Below are 24720 nucleotides of genomic sequence, written 5' to 3' on the forward strand. Positions count from 1 at the left end.
CATAGTTCAGGGAAGGGGAAAGTGAAGAAAAAAAAAGATCTTTTAACAATAGTCTGCTGCGGTCCCGCTCTGTTCCTTTGGTGATGGATCTGCGGAACTCTCCACTGCGGGTTCAAATCAATTTGAAAGCTGGCGCCACGGTCATCATTTTGAATGCGATTTCCTGCTTCTTGGCAGGGGGTTGGCCTGGATGGCCCATGAGGTCTCTTCCAACTCTACTATTCTATGATTCTATGACTTGCAAATTACTTTTCTCATCCATTAACCATATATTTTCAGAGCTACTGCAATATTGATTTGACTAAATAAGCACCTCAGAAGAGCTTTGGAAGTGATTTGGCCTTCTAATGTTGTTGGATGCAAATACCAGCAGCTCCTACGCATATGGTAAGGAGTATTGGGAGCTGTAGCACAACATCTGAAGAGCTAAAGGGTTACCACACTCTAGTTACTCTACAGCGGTGGTTCTCAACCTGTGAGTCTCCAGGTGTTGGCCTACAACTCCCAGAAATCCCAGCCAGTTTACCAGCTGTTAGGATTTCTGCGAGTTGAAGACCAAAATATCTGAAGGCCGGAATCGAGCATACCCTCAGGAAGCTGGAATCTGGAGAATGTTAAATTGCCTCTGCGTCTCTGTCTCTGTGTTTATATGGCATTGAATGTTTGCCATTATATGTGCACATTGTGATCTGCCCTGAGTCCCCTTCGGGGTGAGAAGGGCGGAATATAAATACTGTAAATAAATAAATACATCTGGGGACCCACAGGTTGAGAACCATGGCTCTAGAGCTAGTCATTTTTGTTCCCCAGTTTTCTAGGTTTGATCACTGAATATGGAAAAACTGTGGGGCTCTATCTCTAATTCTACTCTAAATTGTAAAACACTATTTCTCATCGGTTGAGGGGTCTTAACACTTGGATTTGTCCTCCTCTTAAAATCCTCTTTCATACCAGAGCTGTAAATGGAATCTAAAATGGTTTGGTGGTTTTGTAGTGTCTCCACACATCCATACCTCATGTACACTTATTTCGCTAACACATCTACCATGTTTCCCAGGAACCTTCTGGCAGACAAAAGTTCCAATGAGCATGCAAAGGGATTTTCAAGTTCAGCACGTAACCTAACTTTCTGATTCTTTCTCTCTAGAGTGACCCAGACTTGGGACCATACTCTCAGTTGCCAAAGCAGCCCTGGTTGTGGCAAGAAGCGGAAAGTTTCGCTGCTTTTTGATCACCTTGATGCAGATGAGCTAGCCAGCCACCTCAGCTACCTGGAGTTCAAGGCCTTCTGTCACCTCTCGGTACGAACTGCCCAAACCTCAGGGTCATATGTGTTGGAATCCAACCCCACACTGCCCAAGTCTGCAGTCCTCAATGAGGAGTAGTTAGCTTAGAATTGGCTGAGGGTTTCCATTCCCCTCTGACTCCTCTCCTCTTTGTTTCTGCTCTCATTCTGATTGGCTATGTACAATGGATACTTTGCAGGTGCATGCCTTTTGTCTTCTGATTTCTACTTTTACATCTAGTGTGTGCTGTGTGTGAGACCTCTCTGCTTGTGTGTCAGGAGAGATGTGTGCTTGGAGACATTTCCCTCTCTTTTGAACACTAAAGAGATGGAGTTAGACAGAAGCTCAGACCCAGTGCTTTACTATTAAGAAATGTGGTTATCATTTTTGTAAATAAACGTTTTGTAATTTTAAAGAACAAAACTCCCCATGTTTGCCCCCTAAACTCTACATTCTTTACAGCCACATGGCACTTCACACTCTGCTTGCTGTGAGCTGAATGTTCAACTATAAGTATCCTGTTTGCTTTTGTATTTTTGGATGCTCTGCTGTTTTTGGGTAGTTTTCCCTAACACAAAATCCATAATATGTACATGCATTCACCTTGTTTTTAAAATTCTATTGTATTGTGTCATGTCACAGCTGCCTTGAGTCCCTATGGAGAGAAAGTAAATAAAAAGTAAATAAATATAAAGCTGCACAAGAAAATAAAATTGGGGCCAATGTGTGGCTATAAGAACTGGTAAAAACCAAATGTGATAGACTACACATTGGAAGAGGCTTAGGGTCACTGTAAGTCAGAAACAATCTGAAGGCACACAACAGCAAGTGAAATTGTGCCATTGCAAACCACCAAAAGGATTCTGGTCCTTCAGAAGAACTTTAAACCTCTCCTTAGGATGCTTTAATGGAGGCGTCACTAATATGCACTTCCTTAGCCTTTCTGAGTAAAAAAAAAAAAAACACCCTTAGCCACTCTCCAACAACAATCCCAATGGCTGTTAAATTGATTTTTTTAAAAAAAACAACATTCCAGTGGGTGCTATGGCCACTTGCCACATGTACTTGTCATTCTTTGGCCAGTTGTCTCTTTATGACTGTAGTGGTTCACCAGCAAATGCACATCTGGTTGCTGCAAAGTGACCATTTAGTCAAGTTGATCACTCCCCACAACCTGAAGTTGATGCTTCATTTCTCGGTTTTATGCAACGATCTCAAATAGAGACCTAAGCCATTTGTAGTCCAGGAGAGGCATTTTTTAAAAAGGAAGCAAACAGGAAATTATATTCACTTCCTGTTAAATAAGGCCCTTCCTAGCCCTAAAATGACCCTGTTGCAGCAGCAAAAAAAAATGACGAAATGTCTGCCCTGTCTTCTAAAGGATCTTTTCTTTAATTTACTTACTTTATTTTTATCCCACCTTTCTCCCTATACAAAAACTCAAGGTGGCATGTTTGAGGGCATTTCAATTTTCATGGATGTGGGATGTGTGGTGTGGGAAGCATCCCTCCAGGGTGTCCTTTGGCTCCCACAGTTGCTTCACTCAGAGTGTAGTAGATCTAAGGTTTTCACATTGAAAACTGGAAATGGCTTCTGTACTTTTAATGGTTGTATAGAACACTGCTTCTTAAACTGTGATCCCAACCCCAAATGGGTTCTCCTTTGCTCAATGTTGGGGTCTGGGATTTTTTTTTCTGAATGCCAGCTAATGGGTGTTTTAGACATTTACAGGAATCAGTTGTGCAGTGGACTTTACAGAAGATGCTTCAGTTATACTTCATGAAAGGAATATCAGTCTGTTTAGCAAACCTTGCAAATGCTTCTTTGTTATCAGGAAATGTTTGGGTTTTGACTTATTTTATATACCTACTAGCTGTGGCCGGCCACACGTTGCTGTGGCGAAGTATGGTGGTATGGGAAATAAAGTATTGAGGAATTGGTGGTAGTTAAGGTAAAGAGTAAAGGTTTTCCCCTGACATTAAGTCCATTATAAATGGGTTATATAGCTGTGTGGAAGGGCCTTGAGTCTACACTGCTATATAATCCAGTTAAAATCAGATAATCTGTATTTTATAAGCAGTGTGGAAGAGGCCTAACTCTGCCTGCGCCCTGGGCTGAGTGGGTTGCTAGGAGACCAAGTGGGCGGAGCTTAGCCTTCTAACTAGCAGCAATTGGATAAAAACAATTATTCCTCTCCCTCTAATTAGGACTTTATTTTTCTTTCCTTTTTGTTGTATGAACGTAGAGGCATGGACGAGGGGTTGTGCTGGCAAGTTTAGTGTTTCTGGGATGTGTAGTTTTGTTGTTTTGTCCTAGGCCGAAATTTCATTACCCTTTTATATATATAGATATATCCAGGGTCACATAATTATTTTTTTTGTCCCAAGTGGGAATGTTTAAGAAGACCTGGTACAGAAGAAGGAATTTCAACAGAAGTTGTTTGCTATTTGGTTGAATAATAAGCAGCACTTGCTAAAATTCCAGGTACTACACAACCATTAAAGGGTACATTTAGTTATCAAATGTCCAAAATCTAGTCATCTACTTAGGATGCTAGATTGAACAAAGATGTGTAAAAGCAGTTTACTTAGAGTGGCCTGATCAGTAGAACATGACTTTTTATTGTATTATTCTTATATTGGTCAGTACCTAGACTTCCGGAATTACGTACTTTGTGGGTCAGTGCGGGGCAGTCCAGCGCTAGAGCGTGCCATCGCCTTATGCAACAGCATCTCTCAGTGGGTGCAGGTCATGGTCCTCAATAGGCCCACACCTCAACAGCGAGCTGAAGTCTTCACCAAGTTCATCCGTGTTACGCAGGTAAGGTTGATAATTGCAGCAAACACCTTTCCTGAAAGAGGAAAATAGTAGATGGAGGTGGGAACTGAGTCACCCAGGATATCACGTTTTACCCCTTTTCTGTCTTTCCCCCAATTTCATTGCAGAAATTAAGACAATTGCAGAATTTCAGCACCCTGATGGCAATCGTGGGAGGACTCTGCCACAGTGCCATAGCTCGGCTCAAGGACACACATGCGCTTCTCCCGACTGAAGTCACAAAGGTAGGGAACTGGTGATTTATGGCTAGGGAGGGAAAGGTTTTCTGTTGGTACCCATTTAGAAAATGACTCCAGGTCTGGCTACCCTGGTAGGTTTGCCAGATTGAACTTCACCAGATTTCACACCAAAAATGTGACACCTAGAAAAGATTCCTGGTAATTTTGCAAGTAGCAGTCCCAGTGATATAATGTATCAAAGAGGTTAAGCTTCAGTCACAATTACAGTAGAGTCTCACTTATCAAACACTCGCTTATCCAACGTTCTGGATTATCAAACGCATTTTTGTAGTCAATGTTTTCAATATATCATGATATTTTGGTGCTAAATTTGTAAATACAGTAATTACTACATAGCATTACTGTGTACTGAACTACTTTTTCTGTCAAATTTGTTGTATAACATGATGTCTTGGTGCTTAATTTGTAAAATCATAACCTAATGTAATGTTTAATAGGCTTTTCCTTAATCCCTCCTTATTATTCAACATATTCGCTTATCCAACGTTCTGCCGGCCCATTTATGTTGGATAAGCGAGACTCTACTGTATACAGAATATGCCATTTAAATAAAAAAACCAAAACATAACCTCACACAGATCTAACCATTTGGAAATACATATGCACACAATTACAACAATATTTATTACAGTCCATAGACCCATCAGTAAACTAAACAGTTGTTCATAAGTTTTCCATCTTAGGAGAAGTTCATTTTACAAGATACATCTGCATAGTTTCAAGTAATCACACAATTACCCTATATCCACATGTAGAAGTCTAGTCAAAAATCAACCCAAGAAAACTGGGTCAACTTCTCCACGAGTCAATATGAGCACTGTGCCTTAAATCTTATCAATAAGGGACCATGCCCTTCTCTGAATAGAGTGTTGAAAGGAAAGAACTCAGTCCATCCCAGGAAATGACCCTAAAAAAGAACCAAATCCCGGAAGCAACATTGATACTTTCCTCTCTCCACAGAATGACCCTTAACTTATCCAGGGGTTATATCAAAATCGATAATTTGGGCTGCAAAACATGCCCTTGACTTATATACCAAGTCGACATAGACATGAATATATATATTTACTAGCTGTGCCCGGCCACGCGTTGCTGTGGCGAAGTCTGGTGGTATGGTAAATAAAATATTGAGGAATTGGTGGTGGTTAAGGTAAAGGGTAAAGATTTTTCCCTGACATTAAGTGCAGTCGTGTCTGACTCTGGGGGTTGGTGCTCATCTCCATTTCTAAGCCGAAGAGCTGGCATTGTCCATAGATATAAAATTATAAATGGGTTATATAGCTGTGTGGAAGGGCCTTGAGTCTACACTGCCATATAATCCAGTTCAAATCAGATAATCTGTATTTTATAGGCAGTGTGGAAGAGGCCTAAATGAGGCCTAACTCTGCCTGCCCCCTGGGGTGAGCGGGTTGCTAGGAAACCAAGTGGGCGGAGCTTAGCCTTGTAACTGGCAGCAATTGGATAAAAACAATTATTCCTCTCCCTCTAATTAGGACTTTATTTTTCTTTTCTTTTTTGTTGTATGAATGTAGAGGCATGGATGAGGGGTTGTGCTGCCAAGTTTGGTGTTTCTGGGATGTGTAGTTTTGTTGTTTTGTCCTAGGCCGAAATTTCATTTCCCTTTTATATATATAGATTTCTGAAGGCAGTGCTTTTGCCCTGAGATTCCTCCCCTTCATGCTAAGGACTGGACAAGAGGGTCCAGGCCCTGAGACCTGATAACTATATTTGGAGAATGATGTGAGATCCATCCACGCCTCTATATACCAACCATTCTCTCTTCTCAGACAAGGCTCGCTTCTCTTTTCCTTGCACAGGCACTCTCTGAAATGACAGAGTTGCTTTCGTCGAGTGGAAATTACGGATCGTACCGACGGGCGTATGCCGACTGCACCGGCTTCAAGGTTCCCATTGTGGGTGTCCACCTCAAGGACCTGGTCATGTTGCATGAAGCCATGCCGGATCGCGTGGAGGGTGGACAACTCAACCTGAGCAAGTTGCAGAGCCTGTTTGAGCCGGCATGGGAACTCAGGATGCTCCAGCAAAGCCAGCCGCCATTGCAAGCCAATAAGGATCTGGTCCGCCTGCTCACTGTGAGAGAGATTCTTTGATAGACAAGGAGACGGGACCACAAGGGTGGGGCTGGGGGTGCAGACTCTATAACAGGCATGGGTTAACTTTGACCCTCCAGGTGTTTTGGACTACTGCCAGTTAGGAGCCCCCACATGGCGTAGTGGACTAAGTGACTTGAAGGTTGGATTGCTGACCTGAAAGCTGCCAGGTTCGAATCCCACCTGGGGAGAGTGTGGATGAGCTCCCTCTATCAGCTCCAGCTCCATGCGGGGACATGAGAAAAACCTCCCACAAGGATGGTAAAAACATCAAAAACATCCGGGCGTCCCCTGGGCAACGTCCTTGCAGACGGCCAATTCTCTCACTCCAGAAGCAACTCCGGTTGCTCCTGACACGAAAAAAAAAAAGTTAGGAATTGTTGGAGTTGAAGTCCAAAACACTTGGAGGGCCAAAATTTGCCCATTCCTGCACTATAAGAAGGGTACTCACCTATGAGATGCCCTAAATTGTGGACGTTGCAATTGGGACGGGCAAACACCAATGGACCAATGTTGATGGTTCCAACATCATCTCTTAGTGAATGGTAGTAAATAGTTTTTGATTTATTGAATAGTTATATATTACCACTAGAGTAGAGTCTCACTTATCCAAGCCTCGCTTATCCAAGCCTCTGGATAATCCAAGCCATTTTTGTAGTCAATGTTTTCAATACATCGTGATATTTTGGTGCTAAATTCATAAATACAGTAATTACAACATAACATTCCTGCGTATTGAACTACTTTTTCTGTCAAATTTGTTGTATAACATGAAGTTTCGGTGCTTAATTTGTAAAATCATAACCTCATTTGATGTTTAATAGGCTTTTCCTTAATCCCTCCTTATTATCCAAGATATTCGCTTATCCAAGCTTCCGCCGGCCCGTTTAGCTTGGATAAGTGAGACTCTACTGTATTATTTTTATTATTATTATTATTATTATTATTATTATTATTATTATTATTATATTATTATTATTATTATTATTATTATTATTATTATTATTATTATTATTAATTATTCATGACTACATTGAAACTAGAATAAAGAGAAATCAGCGTGGAAACTGCAAGAGGTACCATAGATTGTTGTACATGGAAATAATGGTAGTCCAGTAGAGTCTCACTTATCCAACATAAACGGGCCGGCAGAATGTTGGATAAGGGAATATGTTGGATAATAAGGAGATATTAAGAAAAAGCCTATTAAACATCAAAATAGGTTATGATTTTACAAATTAAGCACCAAAACATCATGTTATACCACAAATTTGACAGAAAAAGTAGTTCATTACACATTAATGCTATGTAGTAATTACTGTATTTACGAATTTAGCACCAAAATATCATGATATATTGAAAACATTGACTACAAAAATGTGTTGGATAATCCAGAATGTTGGATAAGCGAGTGTTGGATAAGTGAGACTCTACTGTATATATATAGTATATTATCATATTATTACTATTATATTATTATTATATTATTCATTATTCATGACTACATTGAAACTAGAATAGAGAGAAATCAGCGTGGAAACTGCAAGAGGTACCATAGATTGTTGTACATGGAAATAATGGTAGTACAGTAGAGTCTCACTTATCCAACGTTCTGGATTATCCAACGCATTTTTGTAGTCAATGTTTTCAATATATCGTGATATTTTGGTGCTAAATTCATAAATACAGTAATTACTACATAGCATTACTGCGTATAAAACTATTTTTTCTGCCAAATTTGTTGTCTAACATGATGTTTTGGTGCTTCATTTGTAAAATCATAACCTAATTTGATGTTTAATAGGCTTTTCCTTGATGCCTCCTTATCCAACATATTCGCTTATCCAACATTCTGCCGGCCCGTTTATGTTGGATAAGTGAGACTCTACTGTAAATAGTTTTTGATTTATTGAATAGTTATATATTACAACTACTGTATATATTTTTGTTATTTAAACTATATATATTGCGAAATTATGGTGTTTTTCTCAAAGTGACACACCACCCAAGTCATGCTAGGTTTTTTTGTGAATTTTGACACACCAAGCGCAAAAGGTTGCCCATCGTTGCTTTAGTGTAATCTTTAGAACCAACATCATGCAGCTTTTGTGTGATTTTGTGTGTGTGCGTGGCCTGAAATCCTCTCAGAAGAGAATGGTCACCTGAGAAAGGCGAGAAACTAGGAAATGGCTTAATTTGGGATGTGAAGGAGGAGGTTGGTGTGTGTGAGGGTCGGCAACCCCAGCTGTTGTGCGTGAAAACAGAGCCAGAAACATCGCATTGTGAAGCAACCGCCTTCACTCACAGGAAGAGTGCCCGGCCTAGCAGTGCAGGCCTCGGTCACCACAACTGCTGGGTTGCTTAGCAACCACAACTACTATGACTGGGAAATTGAATCATGGGCCTAGTGCAGGCCTGGGCAAACTTTGGCCCCTCGGGTGTTTTGGATTTCAACTCCCACCATTCCGAACAGCCTCAGGCCCCTTCCTTTTCCCCCTCAGCCGCTTAAGCGGCTGAGGGGGAAAAGGAAGGGGCCTGAGGCTGTTCGGAATGGTGGGAGTTGAAATCCAAAACACCCGGAGAGCCAAAGTTTGCCCAGGCCTGGCCTAGTGTGACGCAAACACTGTGTGTCCTAACCATATTCCGTGGGAGTTTCCCTTCCCGCTTGCACAAAATTTGGTGTGTCGCCTAGCAACTGCCACTCTTTGTGGTGTGGGGACATGAAACGGCAAGCAAAATAGCATAACCCATGTATTTCTCAGGGCCGGCCCTACTGTTTGGTAGAATCAGATAGCCGTCTCAGAAAGCAAGAATTGGTGTCATGAAAGGGCCACACATTTATTTATTTATTTACAAGGCTTGGATAAGTGAGACTCTACTGCAGGGGTCCCCAAACTAAGGCCCGGGGGCCACATGCGGCCCTCCAAGGTCATTTACCTGGCCCCCGCCCTCAGTTTTATAATAAAAATATATTGTGAAATAATATTATAATGTAATACAGTAGAGTCTCACTTATCCAACATAAACGGGCCGGCAGAATGTTGGATAAGCGAATATGTTGGATAATAAGGAGGGATTAAGGAAAAGCCTATTAAACATCAAATTAGGTTATGATTTTACAAATTAAGCACCAAAACATCATGTTATACAACAAATTTGACAGAAAAAGTAGTTCAATACACAATAATGCTATGTAGTAATTACTGTATTTACAAATTTAGCACCAAAATATTACGATATATAAAAATATATTGTGAAATAATATTATAATGTAATACAGTAGAGTCTCACTTATCCAACATAAACGGGCCGGCAGAATGTTGGATAAGCGAATATGTTGGATAATAAGGAGGGATTAAGGAAAAGCCTATTAAACATCAAATTAGGTTATGATTTTACAAATTAAGCACCAAAACATCATGTTATACAACAAATTTGACAGAAAAAGTAGTTCAATACACAATAATGCTATGTAGTAATTACTGTATTTACGAATTTAGCACCAAAATATTACGATATATTGAAAACATTGACTACAAAAATGCGTTGGATAATCCAGAACGTTGGATAAGTGAGACTCTACTGTACAATATAACACTAATAATAATACCATATAATAGTATTAATTATATATTATTAATAATATTACTAATAATATTACAGTATAGTGGTATAGTTCAATATAGTAATAGGTAAAGGTTTCCCCTGACGTTAAGTCCAGTCATGTCTGACTCTAGGGGTTGGTGCTCATCTCCATTTCCAAGCTGAAGAGCCGGCGTTGTCTGTAGACACCTCCAAGGTCATGTGGCCATGGGCATGACTGCATGGAGCGCCATTACCTTCCCGCCGGAGCGGTAGCTATTGATCTACTCACATTGGCATGTTTTCAAACTGCTAGGTTGGCAGGAGCTGGAGCTAACAGCGGGTGCTCCCGCCGCTCCCAGGGTTTGAACCTAGGACCTTTCGGTCTCCATCTCAGTGCTTTAACGCACTTAGCCACCGGGGCTTCTCAATATAGTAATATATAATGTTAATATTGTGCTATGCTAATACATTGTATTGTACATATAATTTGTAAGCCACTCTGAGTCCCCTTTGGGGTGAGAAGGGTGTGATACAAATGTAGTAAATAAATATAGTAAATAAATAAATAATAAATAAATAAATTTTAGACTTAGGCTCGCCCAAAGTCTGAAATGACTTGAAGGCACATAACAACAACAACAATCCTAATTAACTTGACTATCTCATTGGCCAGAAGCAGGCCCACACTTTCCATTGAAATCCTGATAAATGTATGTTGGTTAAAATTGTTTTTATTTTTAAATATTGTATTACTCTTTCATTGTTCTTTCATTGTTCTTGGTCTTGTTGTTTTTGCACTACAAATAAGGCATGTGCAGTGTGCATCAGAATTTGTAGTTTTTTTTCCAAATGATAATTTGGCCCTTCAACAGTCTGAAGGATTGTGGAGTGGCCCTCTGCTTAAAAAGTTTGGGGACCCCTGCTCTACTGTATATATTTTCAAGTCATGGGTGGTGGAATCCGTGGACACAGAATCCTTGGATACAGAGAGCCGACGACATTTTTAGATGGTTTCTAAAAGTACTTAAAGAGCATTTTAAATTGGTTTTACAGCTTTTAAATGAATTTACCTGTTGTGCATCATATCAAGGTCCCTAACGGGTTCCTTCTGATTATAATTTATGCAAGGCTGAGTCTGACCTATGACAAATCTATGAATAAGAAATCTCTAAGACTCCCCATCATCCACTTTCCTTCACAGATCTTGCAAATGCAGGGAAGCAGCTGTGGTTTCATGTGTTGTGGAAGGCTTTTGTGGCTGGAATCACTAGGTTGCTGTGAGTTTTCAGGGCTGTATGGCCAAGTTCCAGAAGCATTAGCTCTTGGCATTTTGCCCACATCTATGGCAGGCATCCTCAGAGGTTGTGAGGTCTATTGGAAACTAGGCAAGTGGGGTTTATATATCAATGGAATGTCCTGGGTGAAAGAAAAACTCTTGTCTGTTTGAGGCAAGTGTGAATGGTGCAATCAATCACCTTGATTAGCACTGAAAGGCCTTGCAGCTTCAAAGCCTGGTTGCTTCTTGCTTGGGGGAATCCTTTGTTGAGATGTGTTAGCTGGCCTTGATTGTTTCCTGTCTGGCATTCCCCTGTTTTCTGAATGTTGTTTTTTTTTTTTTAATTTCCTGTCCTGATTTTAGAGGTTTCTAATACTGGTAGCCAGATTATGATTATTTTCATGGTTTCCTCCTTTCTGTTGAAATTGTCCACATGCTTCTTGTGGATTTCAGTGGCTTCTCTGTGTAGTCTGACATGGTGGTTGTTAGAGCGATCCAGCATTTGTGTCCTCAAATAATATTGTGTATCCAGCCAGGCTTTGAAGCTGCAAATCATGGTCACTGTATCTGGGTTTATTGATGGAGTTTTTGTCAGGTTTTAAATCTTCGTTAACTGATTATGTTTTATGCATTTATGTTCATGTGGTATTATGTCCTAATTGCTGTATGTTTTTAACTTGTATCTGTTCTATTGTATTGGTAACTGCCCTGAGTCCCTTGAGGAGATAGAGCTCTTTATAAATAAGGTATTATTATTATTTTATTATGACACAGCAAACAAGATAGACATGCTGGATTTCGTATCACAAAATCACAATTCGAACACTTCCCAAGTGTCTAGGACTGTGTGATGTATTTTCGGATGATGCGTGCAGATCCCAGTAGGGTGGCCTTTTGCAGTTGGCAGATCGTGATTTTGTCAATGTCTATTGTATTATTATTATTATTATTATTATTATTATTATTATTATTATTATTATTATTATTATTATTATATAAGGCCCTTGAATGCAAATCAAGGTGGCCAATTGCAACATTCACACTTGCCTCCAACCGACAAGAGTTCTTTCTCCCACCCTGGACATTATTCCACAGATATATAAACCCCACTTGCCTAATTTCCAACAAACCTCACAACCTCTGAGGATGCCTGCCATAGGTCTGGGCGAAATGTCAGGACAGAATGCTTCCGGAACATTCCCATACAGCTCAGAAAATTCACAGCAACCCAGCTGTGGTTGGTTCACTGATTCAACTATTTTCCAACCTACTTCCAATTTAGAAAGCATTGTCAACCTTTTCAGTGGTAATGTTGTCTCATGATAGACCCAAAATATAGAGACCAAGGTCACTTTTGTCATCTTGGCCTATAGGAAGAATTTAGGCCTAATTTGCTGTGAGGTCCCATTCGTGTGTCTTTTTTAGTAGCCCGAAGAACTCTCCTCTAGTTCCACATTTCAAATGAGTTTATTTTCTTCCTTTCAGCTTGCTTGGTTGTCCAGCTTTCACAGTCATACATACCCTGTTTCCCCAAAAATAAGACAGTGTCTTATATTAATTTTTGCTCCCAAAGATGCGCTAGGTCTTATTTTCTGGGGATGTCTTATTTTTCCACAAAGAAGAATTCACATTTATGGTTGAATTTTTAAAAAATGAAAATTTATTACCTAATGTACAGTAGTTGTCATCACAAATCAGCATAACCAAACTGTGAATCCTTTCAAGAATTTCTATATTATATTTTATTGCTATACTGTTTTTAAATTACTGTTTTAAATTTCTGTTCGTATGTAAATTTATGTTGTTGTTGGGCTTGTCTCTGTGTAAGCTGCCCTGAGTCCCTTCTGGGAGATGGAGGTGGGATACAAGAATAAAGTTATTATTATATTATTATTATTTCTTGTTACTACAGTAGAGTCTCACTTATCCAACATAAACGGGCCGGCAGAATGTTGGATAAGCGAATATGTTGGATAATAAGGACGCATTAAGGAAAAGCCTATTAAACATCAAATTAGGTTATGATTTTACAAATGAAGCACCAAAACATCATGTTAGACAACAAATTTGGCAGAAAAAGTAGTTCAATACGCAGTAATACTATGTAGTAATTACTGTATTTATGAATTTTGCACCAAAATATCACGATATATTGAAAACATTGACTACAAAAATGCATTGGATAATCCAGAACTTTGGATAAGCGAGTGTTGGATAAGTGAGACTCTACTGTACCTTTATTTCCATGTACAACAATCTATGGTATGTACATTTACCGATCCTGCATGCTTCCAAACAAAAACTTTACTATGTCTTACTTTCGGGGGAGGCCTTATATCCAGCAATTCAGCAAACCTCTACTAGGTTTTATTTTCTGGGGATGTCTTATTTTCAGGGAAACAGGGTAGAAATCAGAAATAGTACATGCCCTGGATGATTCTGCCTGTGTATTTAATGAGAGGTCTTCACACTTGAGGATCTTACTTATCTTCTTCATGGCTCTGAGAGGCAATACTGCATATCCTTTAAATAAAGAAGGACCTCAATAGGATTCTTTATATATAACTTTCTTCATCTCTTAGCTCTCCCTAGACCTCTACTATACAGATGAGGAGATCTATGCACTCTCGTACGCCCGTGAGCCCCGCTGCCGAAAGACATTGGTAAGAGGATTAGTAAAGTCAATACTAGGAAACCAGAATAGTGAAACGTCTACTTGAAGGACTTGCATCCCTTAAATGTGTCGATTTTTCTTCATTCTTCACAGCCACCTGCACAATTCAAACAGCCTATGGTGTTGGAATGGGCGCCTAGAGTCACCCCCAAACCTGACCGTGTCACCATCAAGAGGCATGTCCAAGAAATGGTTGAGGTATAAATAAAAAGCAAAGGATATGTGCTGTTAAAAATGGTAAAGGTTTCCCCTGACGTTAAGTCCAGTCGTGTCCGACTCTGGGTTGGTGCTCATCTCCATTTCTAAGCCAAAGAGCCGGCGTGGTCCGTAGACACCTCCAAGGTCATGTGGCTGGTATGACTGCATGGAACGCCGTTACCTTCCCACCGGAGCGGTACCTATTGATCTACTCACATTTGCATGTTTTCGAACTGCTAGGTTGGCAGAAGATGGAGCTAACAGCGGGTGCTCACTCTGCTCCCTGGGTTTGAACCTGGGATTTTTCGGTCTGCAAGTTCAGCAGCTCAGTGCTTTAACACACTGAGCCACCGGAGGCTGTTACAGGTTGTTAAAACAGTCTTAAAATACCCTATTTATTTACTCAAATCTAATGCTCACCTTTTTGGGATTGCTAAATTACCCTGCTAAAATTAGGATGCACATTAGTTTTGCATAATATGGTAATCTTAAAGGGAGAGTTGCTTCAGGAGTGTCAGGAGTTCCTATTTGAGGGATGTCACCTCAAATATAATGGCCACGGCTCAATGCTGTGCAATCCTAGGATCTGTAGCTTGGGGAGCTACCAGCATTCTTAGGCAGAGAAAGCTCAAGACTGGGTTGCTGTGAGTGCACGCCGCCCAGGAGGACCAGGCTGGTCGGAAAGTGGCACCATGTTCAAAGGTGCAGTTGATGCGCTCCCGTGTGCACCTCAACATGCATGCACGCATGCATGCACGTGCACCCGGGAGCACCTCAACTGCGCCCTTCAAGAACATGGCGTCACAGGCAAGTGCCTAGTTGGCCTGGCGGTTGAACCGCCCCTGTGAGTTAGTCTGTAGTGCCTTTCATTTCCTTGATTCGTGTTTGGGTGCTATGTTTGGTGGTCCCTATGTACACTTGTCCACAGCTGCATGGTATACTGGAGACACCTGCAGAGGTGAGAGGATCCCTTTTTTTGGGTTTCATGGTTTTGAAAATTTAGATGTGCATTAGATTCTATGGCAGAGTAGACTTGAGTAAATATGGCACTTATTGCCATTAGATGGATATCTAAGCCAAGGGTGGAAATTCTGTTGTTCTCCAGATCTTGTAGGACTTCACCACTCTATGTTTCTCAACGTTGGCTATCCTTAGGCATGCTTCTTCAGGATTGTCCTAGGTCCTGAAGTTTCTGAGCCAAAACCAGAAACTTTAGTTTTATATGATTAACATCAACCACAGCTTGTCTTTCAAACACACACATATATTTTCCTGTTTGAGAGTAAGAGAGAAATCTAGAAGAGCTGTTGTCACATCAAGACGAAATGAGATTATTCCTTCCACAATAGAGGTTGCTACAACTGAAAGGAGGAAGTTAAGTAAACAAACACACAGAAGCACCCAGAGCGCCTTTACAAGTTGCAGTGACCAACCAACTAAGACATACATATTCTAGGGATCTTCTTTGATGAGCTGGAGGTTTATAGGCAGCCCTCTCCTTTTGGCTGGAGCTGAGCACCGTTTTTTCTCTCTCCTATCACTTCCTTTGTCCTCAGCTTACTTTCATTGTGGCAAAATGAGTTTAAAGGGCAAATGTTGATTGCACTCAATGAACTCAATCGAATGGAAATAAGTAGGTGGAGCCTTGCTTTTCCCAGGAGGCTCAGAGAAAAGCAAACTACTGCATCATCTTCTTGCTTGTGTGTTCTTCCTCATTAATATATTTTGGTGTCTTGACCACACCCTGATGTTGCATGGCTACATGTGTCTTCATATGTGAAAATTTAGAGAGTATGCAACATTCTTTGAGACCGTGACAAGTGTTATTTTTTGCTGCCCTGTGGTTACCACCTAAGAGTTGTGTCAAGCCACACTGTTTGCCCAATCCGTGTCATGGTAGTCCTACTATTTGAAGGGGGTAGTGTGGTTTTGTAGCTTTTTTATGCTCTTTTGATCCCGGCAATGAGCATGGGGCCCCCTCAGCCCTGCCTTTTCCCGCCTTTCTCCTCCCCCTTCCACGAACACACACCTTCTGTGAAGGCAGAGGCTCAAATCCGACCACTTCAACCACTTCCTTTTCTAGAAATAACATTTGCTGCCGAGAGGAGCCCTGCGTGCTGCGTGGGGGAAGAGGCGGAAAAAGATACCAAATACCCTTCACAGGTTTCACACATGAAAACAACAAAAGGGTGGCTTATGTATTTGCAGTGTCAGAAGCAAATTGAGGGTACAGTTATAATGTATTTAAAAAAACACAAAGTTAAAAACATGACATTATACTAGATTTCCTTTGGCCAGAAGCTGGCCACTTGGAGTGCCTCTGGTGTCGCTGTGAGAAGGTCCTCCTTTGTGCATGTGGCAGGGCTCAGGCTGCATTGTAGTCAGTGATCTGTGGTTTGCTCTTTTCCACACTCACATGTCATGGCCTCTACTTTGTAGCCCAATTTCTTAAGATGAACTCTGCATCTTGTGGAGCTCATCTGTTCAGCGCCTTCCAAGTCCCCAGTCTTCTGTGTGCCCAGGAAGGAGTTTCTCATCTGGTACCAGCCATGGATTGAGGTTCTGGGTTTTAACCTGCCACTTTTGAATCTCACTTAATCCTGAAGTAGTGGTGCAAAATAAAACAAATGCAACCACATAGACTCCCAGCCATATGCCTTTTAGAACAAGATAACCACAAAAAGTGGTCATCATGGCTAAGCAGATTCGGTCACACGGTCAGTAAGATAGGTTTTGCCCCACACAAGCTAATAAATTTCGGGGCTAAAGTGTGCTCAATTCTATACCAAAGAGCCCTCGACATTGCTGCACAAAATGATCTTATGATCATAGCGCAAGCTAGAGCCACTCCATACCTGGCCAAATTTAAATGCAATGTGGGCATGGAAACCTACCTCTTCTTGACTCTTCCATTATATATTAGAAAACTTTTTACCCGGGCTAGATTCAAGCAGCTCGACATTGTTTTATTTACCCCTATCCTCGTTCAAACCTTACCTTAGGAAATTATTAATTTTAACCTTTTTACTCTGTATTTGTCTAGCAGCGGGTTATTAGGCCGCAGGTTGGGATGTTTTGTATTTTTACATGGTTTTATTGTATGTATGTGTAAGTGTGTATGTATTGTATGTTTTACATGTCTTGATATGGTCAAAAGTGACTAATCAATAAAGAATTGTATTGTATTGACTCTCACTTGCTGAAGTGTCCCTGCAAGTATCTCTTAGAAAGCTGTTTCTTGATTTAAGGTGTTGGCATGCTGGCTGATATCCAAACAGAGAATGGGCCAGAGATGCCAATGCCTTGGTCCTTTCATTACAGACTGCTACTTCCCGATGGATGTCAGGTGGTATAATAACAGTATAATTTCTCCAGCGGTGTTGGGTATAGACATCCTGTGATAAGGCAGCATGTCTCACTAAGAGCCACATCCACTATTTTAAAGTGGTGAGATGTATTCCACCCTGGGCATGTGTATTGGAGGCCGGGCTGTGGCGCAGCTAGCTAGTAACCAGCTGCTATAAATCACTACTGACCGAGAGGTCATGAGTTCGAAGCCCGGGTCGGGTTAAGCCTCCGACCATAAAAATAAAAATAAAAAAATAGCCCCGGCTTGCTGTTGACCTAGCAGCCCCGAAAGACAGTTGAATCTGTCAATTAGGGAAATTTAGGGACGCTTTATGCGGGAGGCTAATTTAACTAATCTACAACACCATAAAATTGCTCACGAGGAAAAGAATGAGGAAGAACAGCCACCAATGGACGGTGAAGCAACAGCTCCCCCTGTGGCCGGAAATCGTGAAGCTGGAAGATGTTAAAAAAATGCCTCTAAAACTGAATGTTGTTTGTCTATTGGCATTGAATGTTTGCCATATATGTGTTTATGTGTTCATTGTAATCCGCCCTGAGTCCCCTTCGGGGTGAGAAGGGCGGAATATAAATACTGTAAATAAATAAAATAAATAAAATATTGAGCAGCAGAGTAGCAAAGCGCAAGGACAGATATCCTCACTGTATCTGGTTGTTATCCTCAGGTTGTGCCAGTCAAGTTGTGTCCAAGCAACATCAGAGTGGTTAGGATAGCCAAAGGTAGTAATGAGGAAAAACCCAGAACCAAGAGATGTTGTAACAGTTTGCTTTTGCCCGAGCTTACTGGGAAGAGCAAGACTATCCCTCACTTTTTTTCTCCCACTGCTGAGTTCACCTTTGCATTTTGATCTCTGAAGTAAGCTGAGGACAGAATGGGGAAAAGGAAGGAGGAAAAAGAAACAAGGACATTTTAAGCAGCTGAAAAAGTGGGATAACAGAATAGTATGAGCAAGCCTTATAGATATTTTGATTATTCGTGATCCCCTTTCCCCCCTCATTTTCTTCCTTCTTTCCCCCATCAGACTGTATTTAAGAATTATGATCCTGAACAACGGGGTTACATCTCTCAAGAGGATTTTGAAACTATCTCTACAAGTTTCCCCTTCTCCTTCTATGGGCTTGAAAGAGACCGGTAAGAGATTAACCTTTGGAAACTCACCTAAAAGCTTTACTTAGGGTGTGATGATAACTTTTGGGGAATCAGAACCTTGAAGCTTATTGAGGCCTCTCTATACTAGTCATCTTGTTTACGATGATCAAGCCTTTTCCAGAATCCTCTCCAAGAAATCAGAGGCTTTCTTAGACAAATCTCAGCGAACTCGGTCAGAGTAAAAAATTCAGCAAGCAGATGGGCTACATTGAGGGAAAGATGCCCAGAGCAGAGGACTTTCCATTGCCTGCAAAAAGGGCCTAGATCTAAACAAGTCAGGGTCAAGCCTCATTGTTTTTTCTCTCTTTCTCTTTCCACAGTGAAGGAGCCTGGAGCCGGGAAGAGTTGGCGGAGTACTTTATGCGGGCCTGTGCCATTGTCTCCAAACTTGGTCTTGGCTACCTGCATGATTTCCACGAAGCCACCTTCAAGAAGTTCACTTTCTGTGACAGCTGTAATGGTTTTGTAAGTTTACAAATTCTTCGCTCCCATCAAGATGCCCTTGTTTTCCAATGGCTAATTATGTCCTTGCTCTTGTAATTGTCCAGAAGTCACTGAAAGTGACCAATGGCAAGAATGACTGAAACTAATCCATGGGTTCCTTCTTTTCCTATTTCTTTTCTAGCTTTGGGGAGTCTCCAAGCAGGGATACAGATGTCGGGGTAAGCACACCCTCTACTGGAAACTGAAGAACTATGCAGACAGGAATCTAATATGCTTTCGAAGGCTTTCATGGCCAGAATCACTGGGTTGCTGTGAGTTTTCCAGACTGTATGGCCATGTTCCAGAAGCATTCTCTCCTGACATTTCACCCACATCTATGGCAGGCATCCTCAGAGGTTGTGAGGTCTGTTAGAAACTAAGCAAGTGGGGTTTATCTATCTGTGGAATGTCCAGGTTGGGAGAAAGAACTCTTGTCTGTTGGAGGCAAGTGTAAATGTTGCAATTGATCACCTTGATTAGCATTTAATGGCATCACAGATTCAAAGCCTGGCTGCTTCCTGCCTGAGGAAACCACCATGTCAGAATACACAGAGAAACCATTGAAATCCACAAGCATGTGGATAATTTCAACAGAAAGAAGGCAACCATGAAAATGAACAACATTTGGCTACCACTATTTAAAAAATCTAAAATCAGGACAGTAAATAAAGAACAACACTTAAAAGACAGGGGAATTTCAGACAAAAACAATCAGGGACAGCTAATACATCCCAACAAAGGATTCCCCCAGGCGGGAAGCAGATAGGCTTTGAAGCTGCAAGGCCATTTTATTTATTTATTTATTTACAGTATTTAATGTCCGCCCTTCTCACCCCGAAGGGGACTCAGGGTGGATCACATTACACATATAAGGCAAACATTCAATGCCTTAACATAGAACAAAGACAAGATAAACACGGGGCTCCGAGCTGGCCTCGAACTCATGACCTCTTGGTCAGAGTGATTTGTTGCCGCTGGTTGCTCAACATCCTGCGCCACAGCCCGGCCCATTCAATGCTAATCAAGGTGGCCAAATGCAACATTCACACCTGCCTCAAACAGACAAGAATTCTTTCTCCCACCTTGGACATTCCACAGATATATAAACCCCACTTGCCTAGTTTCCAAGAGACGTCACAACCTCAAAGAATGCCTGCCATAGATGTGGGTGAAACATCAGGAGAGAATGCTTCTGGAACATTGCCATACAGCCTGGAAAGCTCACAGCAACCCAGGAATCTAATACTGCACTTCCAAATAAATCAGCATATTGCAAAGCCTATAATCTCTAATTATACCCATATGTAAGTCATTTGTGGCATCCTTTTGAATGGGAAGAATATCCTCTTTTGTGCTTAGATCCAGTCTCTGATGTAGTTTGGGGGTGGACAAGGGCACAAACCTGCTTATCTTCTGGCACAATCAGATTTTTCTTTTCTTTGCTTGTAGACTGTGGTATGATCTGTCACAAGCAGTGCAAAGATCAGGTGGAAGTAGAATGCCAGCGACGCCTCCACTCCTGCACCTCCAATGGCAGCACGCCACGGGCTGCCACACCAGCAGCTACCTCGACGCATCCCTCTTGTTCTGGTAATGATTTCACAAGCAAATCTACATAGAATCATAGAATCATAGAATAGTAGAGTTGGAAGAGACCTCATGGGCCATCCAGTCCAACCCCCTGCTAAAAAGGTTGGGATTATAGCTGCAACACATCTGAGAAGCCTGCATTATCTGATGAAACAGCAGGCTGAGAAGCCTGCATTATCTGATGAAAAAAATGGCCCTGAAATGGTAACATTTTCAGATAGGACAGAAAAAATGCCCAAAGAGCAAAGTAAAATCCTTCAGACAATGGACTACAACTCCCATCAACCCTAGCTACTGTGAAAGGTGGCTGTAAGTTGCAGTTTGACTTCTAGAAGGCTGCATTTTAAACATACACCACAAGAACTTTGAAAAACCAAGTTTGTTGTGAGGCACAGTGAAAATTTCCAGGCATGCCTCTCTGTCCAACACTTCCACAAATGCCTCCTGGGCCCAGGGAATATCTAGAGCAGCCATAGGCAAACTTGGGCCCTCCAGGTGTTTTGGATTTCAACTTCCACAATTCCTAACAGCCTACCGGTAGGCTGTTAGGAATTGTGGGAGTTGAAATCCAAAACACCTGGAGGGCCCAAGTTTGCCCATGCCTGACCTAGAGGCTGCAAATGTACCCCTATGGGATCCTTCCATATCTTTAGTATCTAGATATTAATACATCTTGCAGTAGCACATAGGTGCTAATAGTCATCGTAACCAGAATTATCTAGCGGCAATTGTTTTCACCTTTGGTTAGACCCCAGTGGAGCACAAAAGCAGCCCACATACCACAACTTCCACCCCATAATATTCCAGCTTCCCTGTAGCACAGCAGGTAAGGAAAGTCAGACTTAGAACAAAATGAAAGGGTGCTTACTTATAGCAGACAACCACACACTGAGATCCAGAGTGCAACCCAGAAATGGAGCCAACTAGCCAAAAAAAGCCTCCCATTTGCTGTGGCCTCAGAGCATTTACCCCCACAAAAGGCAATAGGAACTACTCCAATTCAAGGTTTAAATCATGCCCTATTTTCTCTCCACTATCGCACTTTAGGGTCAGAGGAAGAGGCTTTTCTCTTCCCGCCAAGACGGGAACAGAGCAGGAGTCCCCTCACCATGCCAGTGAGGGCCACTGGAAGCCACCAAATGAAGCACGCCAGCACCCAAACAGGCAACAGCCCTGGGGTCGGGAGGCAAGAAGAGGCACCCCCAGCAGCAGATGGCCATAACAGGAGTCAATGGCAGCTACTGGAAAAGTTGAAGGAGTTGGAAAGGGTGAGAATGTTTATGCACTTTGCTTCTGTGAAAAATAGGTTTATTAGAACTGAAGTTATAGTAACTGAAGTGGTAGGATATCTTGGGTTGTTCTGTTTACTGGGGAAATGCAGCTTTTGGAAGAATCCAGGAGTAGCCTTTACAGAATATATCCCATCTTTAGGGGGAAAAAATCTGCCCATTAAATAATGTTTACCACTACCCATCTGATGAGAACACAGTGGTTGCTCCCAAGCTGTTCTTCCATGTGAGGCTTGATAGGCAAAGACCTTTTACATCAAATAACATTTGGTGGTTAATGTGTTGTTGAAGGCTTTCGTGGCCAGAATCACTGGGTTGCTGTGAGTTTTCCAGGCTGTACGGTCATGTTCCAGAAGCATTTTCTCCTAAAGTTTCACCCACATCTTTGGCAGGCATCCTCAGCGGTTGTGAGGTCTGTTGGAAACTAGGCAAGTGGGGTTTAGATATCTGTGGAATGTCCAGGGTGGGAGAAAGAACTATTGTCTGTTGGAGGCAAGTGTGAATGTTACAATTCACACTTGCCTCCAAGTGTGGAATGTTCAGGGTGGGAGTTCTTTCTCCACAGATATATAAACCCCCACTTGCCTAGTTTCAAGCAGACCCCACAACCTGAGGATGCCTGCCATAGATGTGGGTGAAACATCAGGAGAGAATCCTTCTGGAATATGCCCATACAGCCCGGAAAACTCATAGCAACCCATTTGATGGTTAATTAGGAGGAAGTCGTTAAATATGGTTTCAGTGCTGCATTTTGTTGTTTCTAAAAGTTTAGTTCTACAGTTTTTTTTTAAATGAATGGCATTGTAATATGACCAAGTATGATTTTAGCTTTATATGTTTAGCTTTGATTTCCATGTCTAGAAAAAGATAGGTATAAATAAATAAGAATGGTGTTACACTTCAAGACATCTCCCATTTCTGAAATTCCTCCAACAACAAATTTAGAAATTCATACTCATAGTTACTTTGAGGATGTGTTTTTGCCTTAAAATCTTTCAGTGCCTAACTTTTTGGAAAGAAAGTGGTCCCCAACTTCACTGCAGTTGCCCATCCCATTTTGCATTTTGTCCTGTTCTGAATCGTGTCCCCAAATCTATCCGTTGGGGGGGGGGGGGAGGCTAGGAGAGTGTGAGAGGAATAGAGATACAATATGATATATCGTATGTATATATACAGTAGAATCTCACTTATCCAAGCTAAACCGGCCAGCAGAAGCTTGGATAAGTGAATATCTTGGATAATAAGGAGGGATTAAGGAAAAGCCTATTAAACATCAAATTAGGTTATGATTTTACAAATTAAGCACCAAAACATCATGTTATACAACAAATTTGACAGAAAAAGTAGTTCAATATGCAGTAATATTATGTTGTAATTACTGTATTTACGAATTTAGCACCAAAATATCATGATATATTGAAAATATTGACTACAAAAATGGCTTGGATTATCCAGAGGCTTGGATAAGCGAGGCTTGGATAAGTGAGACTCTACTGTACTTGTAAACCGCCCTGAGTCCCCTTTGGGGTGAGAAGGGCGGTATATAAATGTCACAAATAAATAAAATAGATACCAGATCTCTTAGATGCAAAATATTCCTTTTCTAAGAAGAGGCTGGTGTTTGAGAGGAACCAGACTCCCATTCTCTAAGCCACTTGTGGGTTGCTGTCTTGCAGGAAAGGGACAAACTCATCCTGGCAAACCAGCAGCTCCAAAAATGCAACTCACAGCTGGAAGCAGAGAACAGCCGGCTGCTGAAAGAGAGCGCAACCGGCCTTCCCTCCCTCGCCTGCTGGAAGGCCTGGGCAGCCTGCAACTACAGTCCTCCCAAGCCGAACTGAATAAGAGGAGAGATAAGAGCTCTAGGAGGGAAGGGAGCTTGGCTTGCAATGTGAAAGACTCTGAGGGAGGAAGAAAACAGACTATTTATTGACTGGCAGAGCCTGGGTGCGGCATTTTTAGCTTACTGGACCGTGGAGGCAGACGCTGTTCTCGATCGATGCAGCTGAGCCCACCTTCTCAAGCCACGTGGACTGTGTTTCTATATAGCTTGCTTAAGGCCCCTTGTTCAACTCATGTCCTTACCAATGGACTGTAAGGATCAATGAAAGAGTATGTAAAGTGGATTTCCACAGAAACAAATCCCAGATGGCTGAAGATTGATGACTTTAATGTTTGGAAAGAGAGGACAGCCCCTGAAAGATATAAACACTGAAGGCTGAACAGAAGAGGTGAAAAGCAGCAAATGCCTATCAAATGCCTTCTGGGTTATTTATAAAATACATTTTCGTATTTAAAAGCATGCAACAAAAATTGGGGGTGGGGCTGGGATTGGGGGGCTCCAGAACAGATTAATAGCATTTCAGTGGGAAAATTTGTTTGTGTGTGTGTGTTTTATCTCTGTAATTTAGTAATTTATTGTATTTCTATGTTCATTTGTTTTTGAATTTGTTTGTACCCCACCTCGATCCATCAGGAGAGGCAGGTAATAAATAAGATGTATTATATTGTCATTATTATTATTATTATTATTATTATTATTATTATTATTATTATCATAATTATTATTTTCAACTATTCCCACTTTGGCATCACTTCCCTGACTGTGTTTGCACGTGGACAGTTTGGGGGA

At 41.4% G+C, this 24720-nt stretch overlaps 1 protein-coding gene and 1 long non-coding RNA gene across 2 annotated transcripts in view; one reads left to right on the plus strand and one right to left on the minus strand.

The window, feature by feature from the left end:
- Positions 1 to 24601, plus strand: part of rasgrp4 (RAS guanyl releasing protein 4) — a 38323-nt gene extending 13722 nt beyond the window's left edge. Inside the window, exons 6-17 of the mRNA XM_008119940.3 lie at positions 1148 to 1301; positions 3933 to 4106; positions 4232 to 4348; positions 6181 to 6456; positions 13918 to 13998; positions 14103 to 14207; positions 18599 to 18708; positions 19047 to 19191; positions 19352 to 19388; positions 20659 to 20799; positions 21847 to 22067; positions 23765 to 24601. Coding sequence (XP_008118147.2) covers positions 1148 to 1301; positions 3933 to 4106; positions 4232 to 4348; positions 6181 to 6456; positions 13918 to 13998; positions 14103 to 14207; positions 18599 to 18708; positions 19047 to 19191; positions 19352 to 19388; positions 20659 to 20799; positions 21847 to 22067; positions 23765 to 23929 — 1726 coding nt within the window. The 3' untranslated portion in view covers positions 23930 to 24601. The remainder of the gene's footprint in view (positions 1 to 1147; positions 1302 to 3932; positions 4107 to 4231; positions 4349 to 6180; positions 6457 to 13917; positions 13999 to 14102; positions 14208 to 18598; positions 18709 to 19046; positions 19192 to 19351; positions 19389 to 20658; positions 20800 to 21846; positions 22068 to 23764) is intronic.
- On the minus strand, positions 1891 to 6240 carry LOC134293770 (uncharacterized). The gene is made up of 2 exons (XR_010000728.1): positions 6135 to 6240; positions 1891 to 4137 (listed from the first exon to the last, which is right to left on the minus strand). It is a non-coding gene; the product is annotated as an uncharacterized LOC134293770 (long non-coding RNA).
- Positions 24602 to 24720: the final 119 nt, after the last annotated feature.

The sequence above is a fragment of the Anolis carolinensis genome, unplaced genomic scaffold, assembly GCF_035594765.1.
Source record: "Anolis carolinensis isolate JA03-04 unplaced genomic scaffold, rAnoCar3.1.pri scaffold_10, whole genome shotgun sequence".
NCBI classification, from domain to species: Eukaryota; Metazoa; Chordata; class Lepidosauria; order Squamata; family Dactyloidae; genus Anolis; species Anolis carolinensis.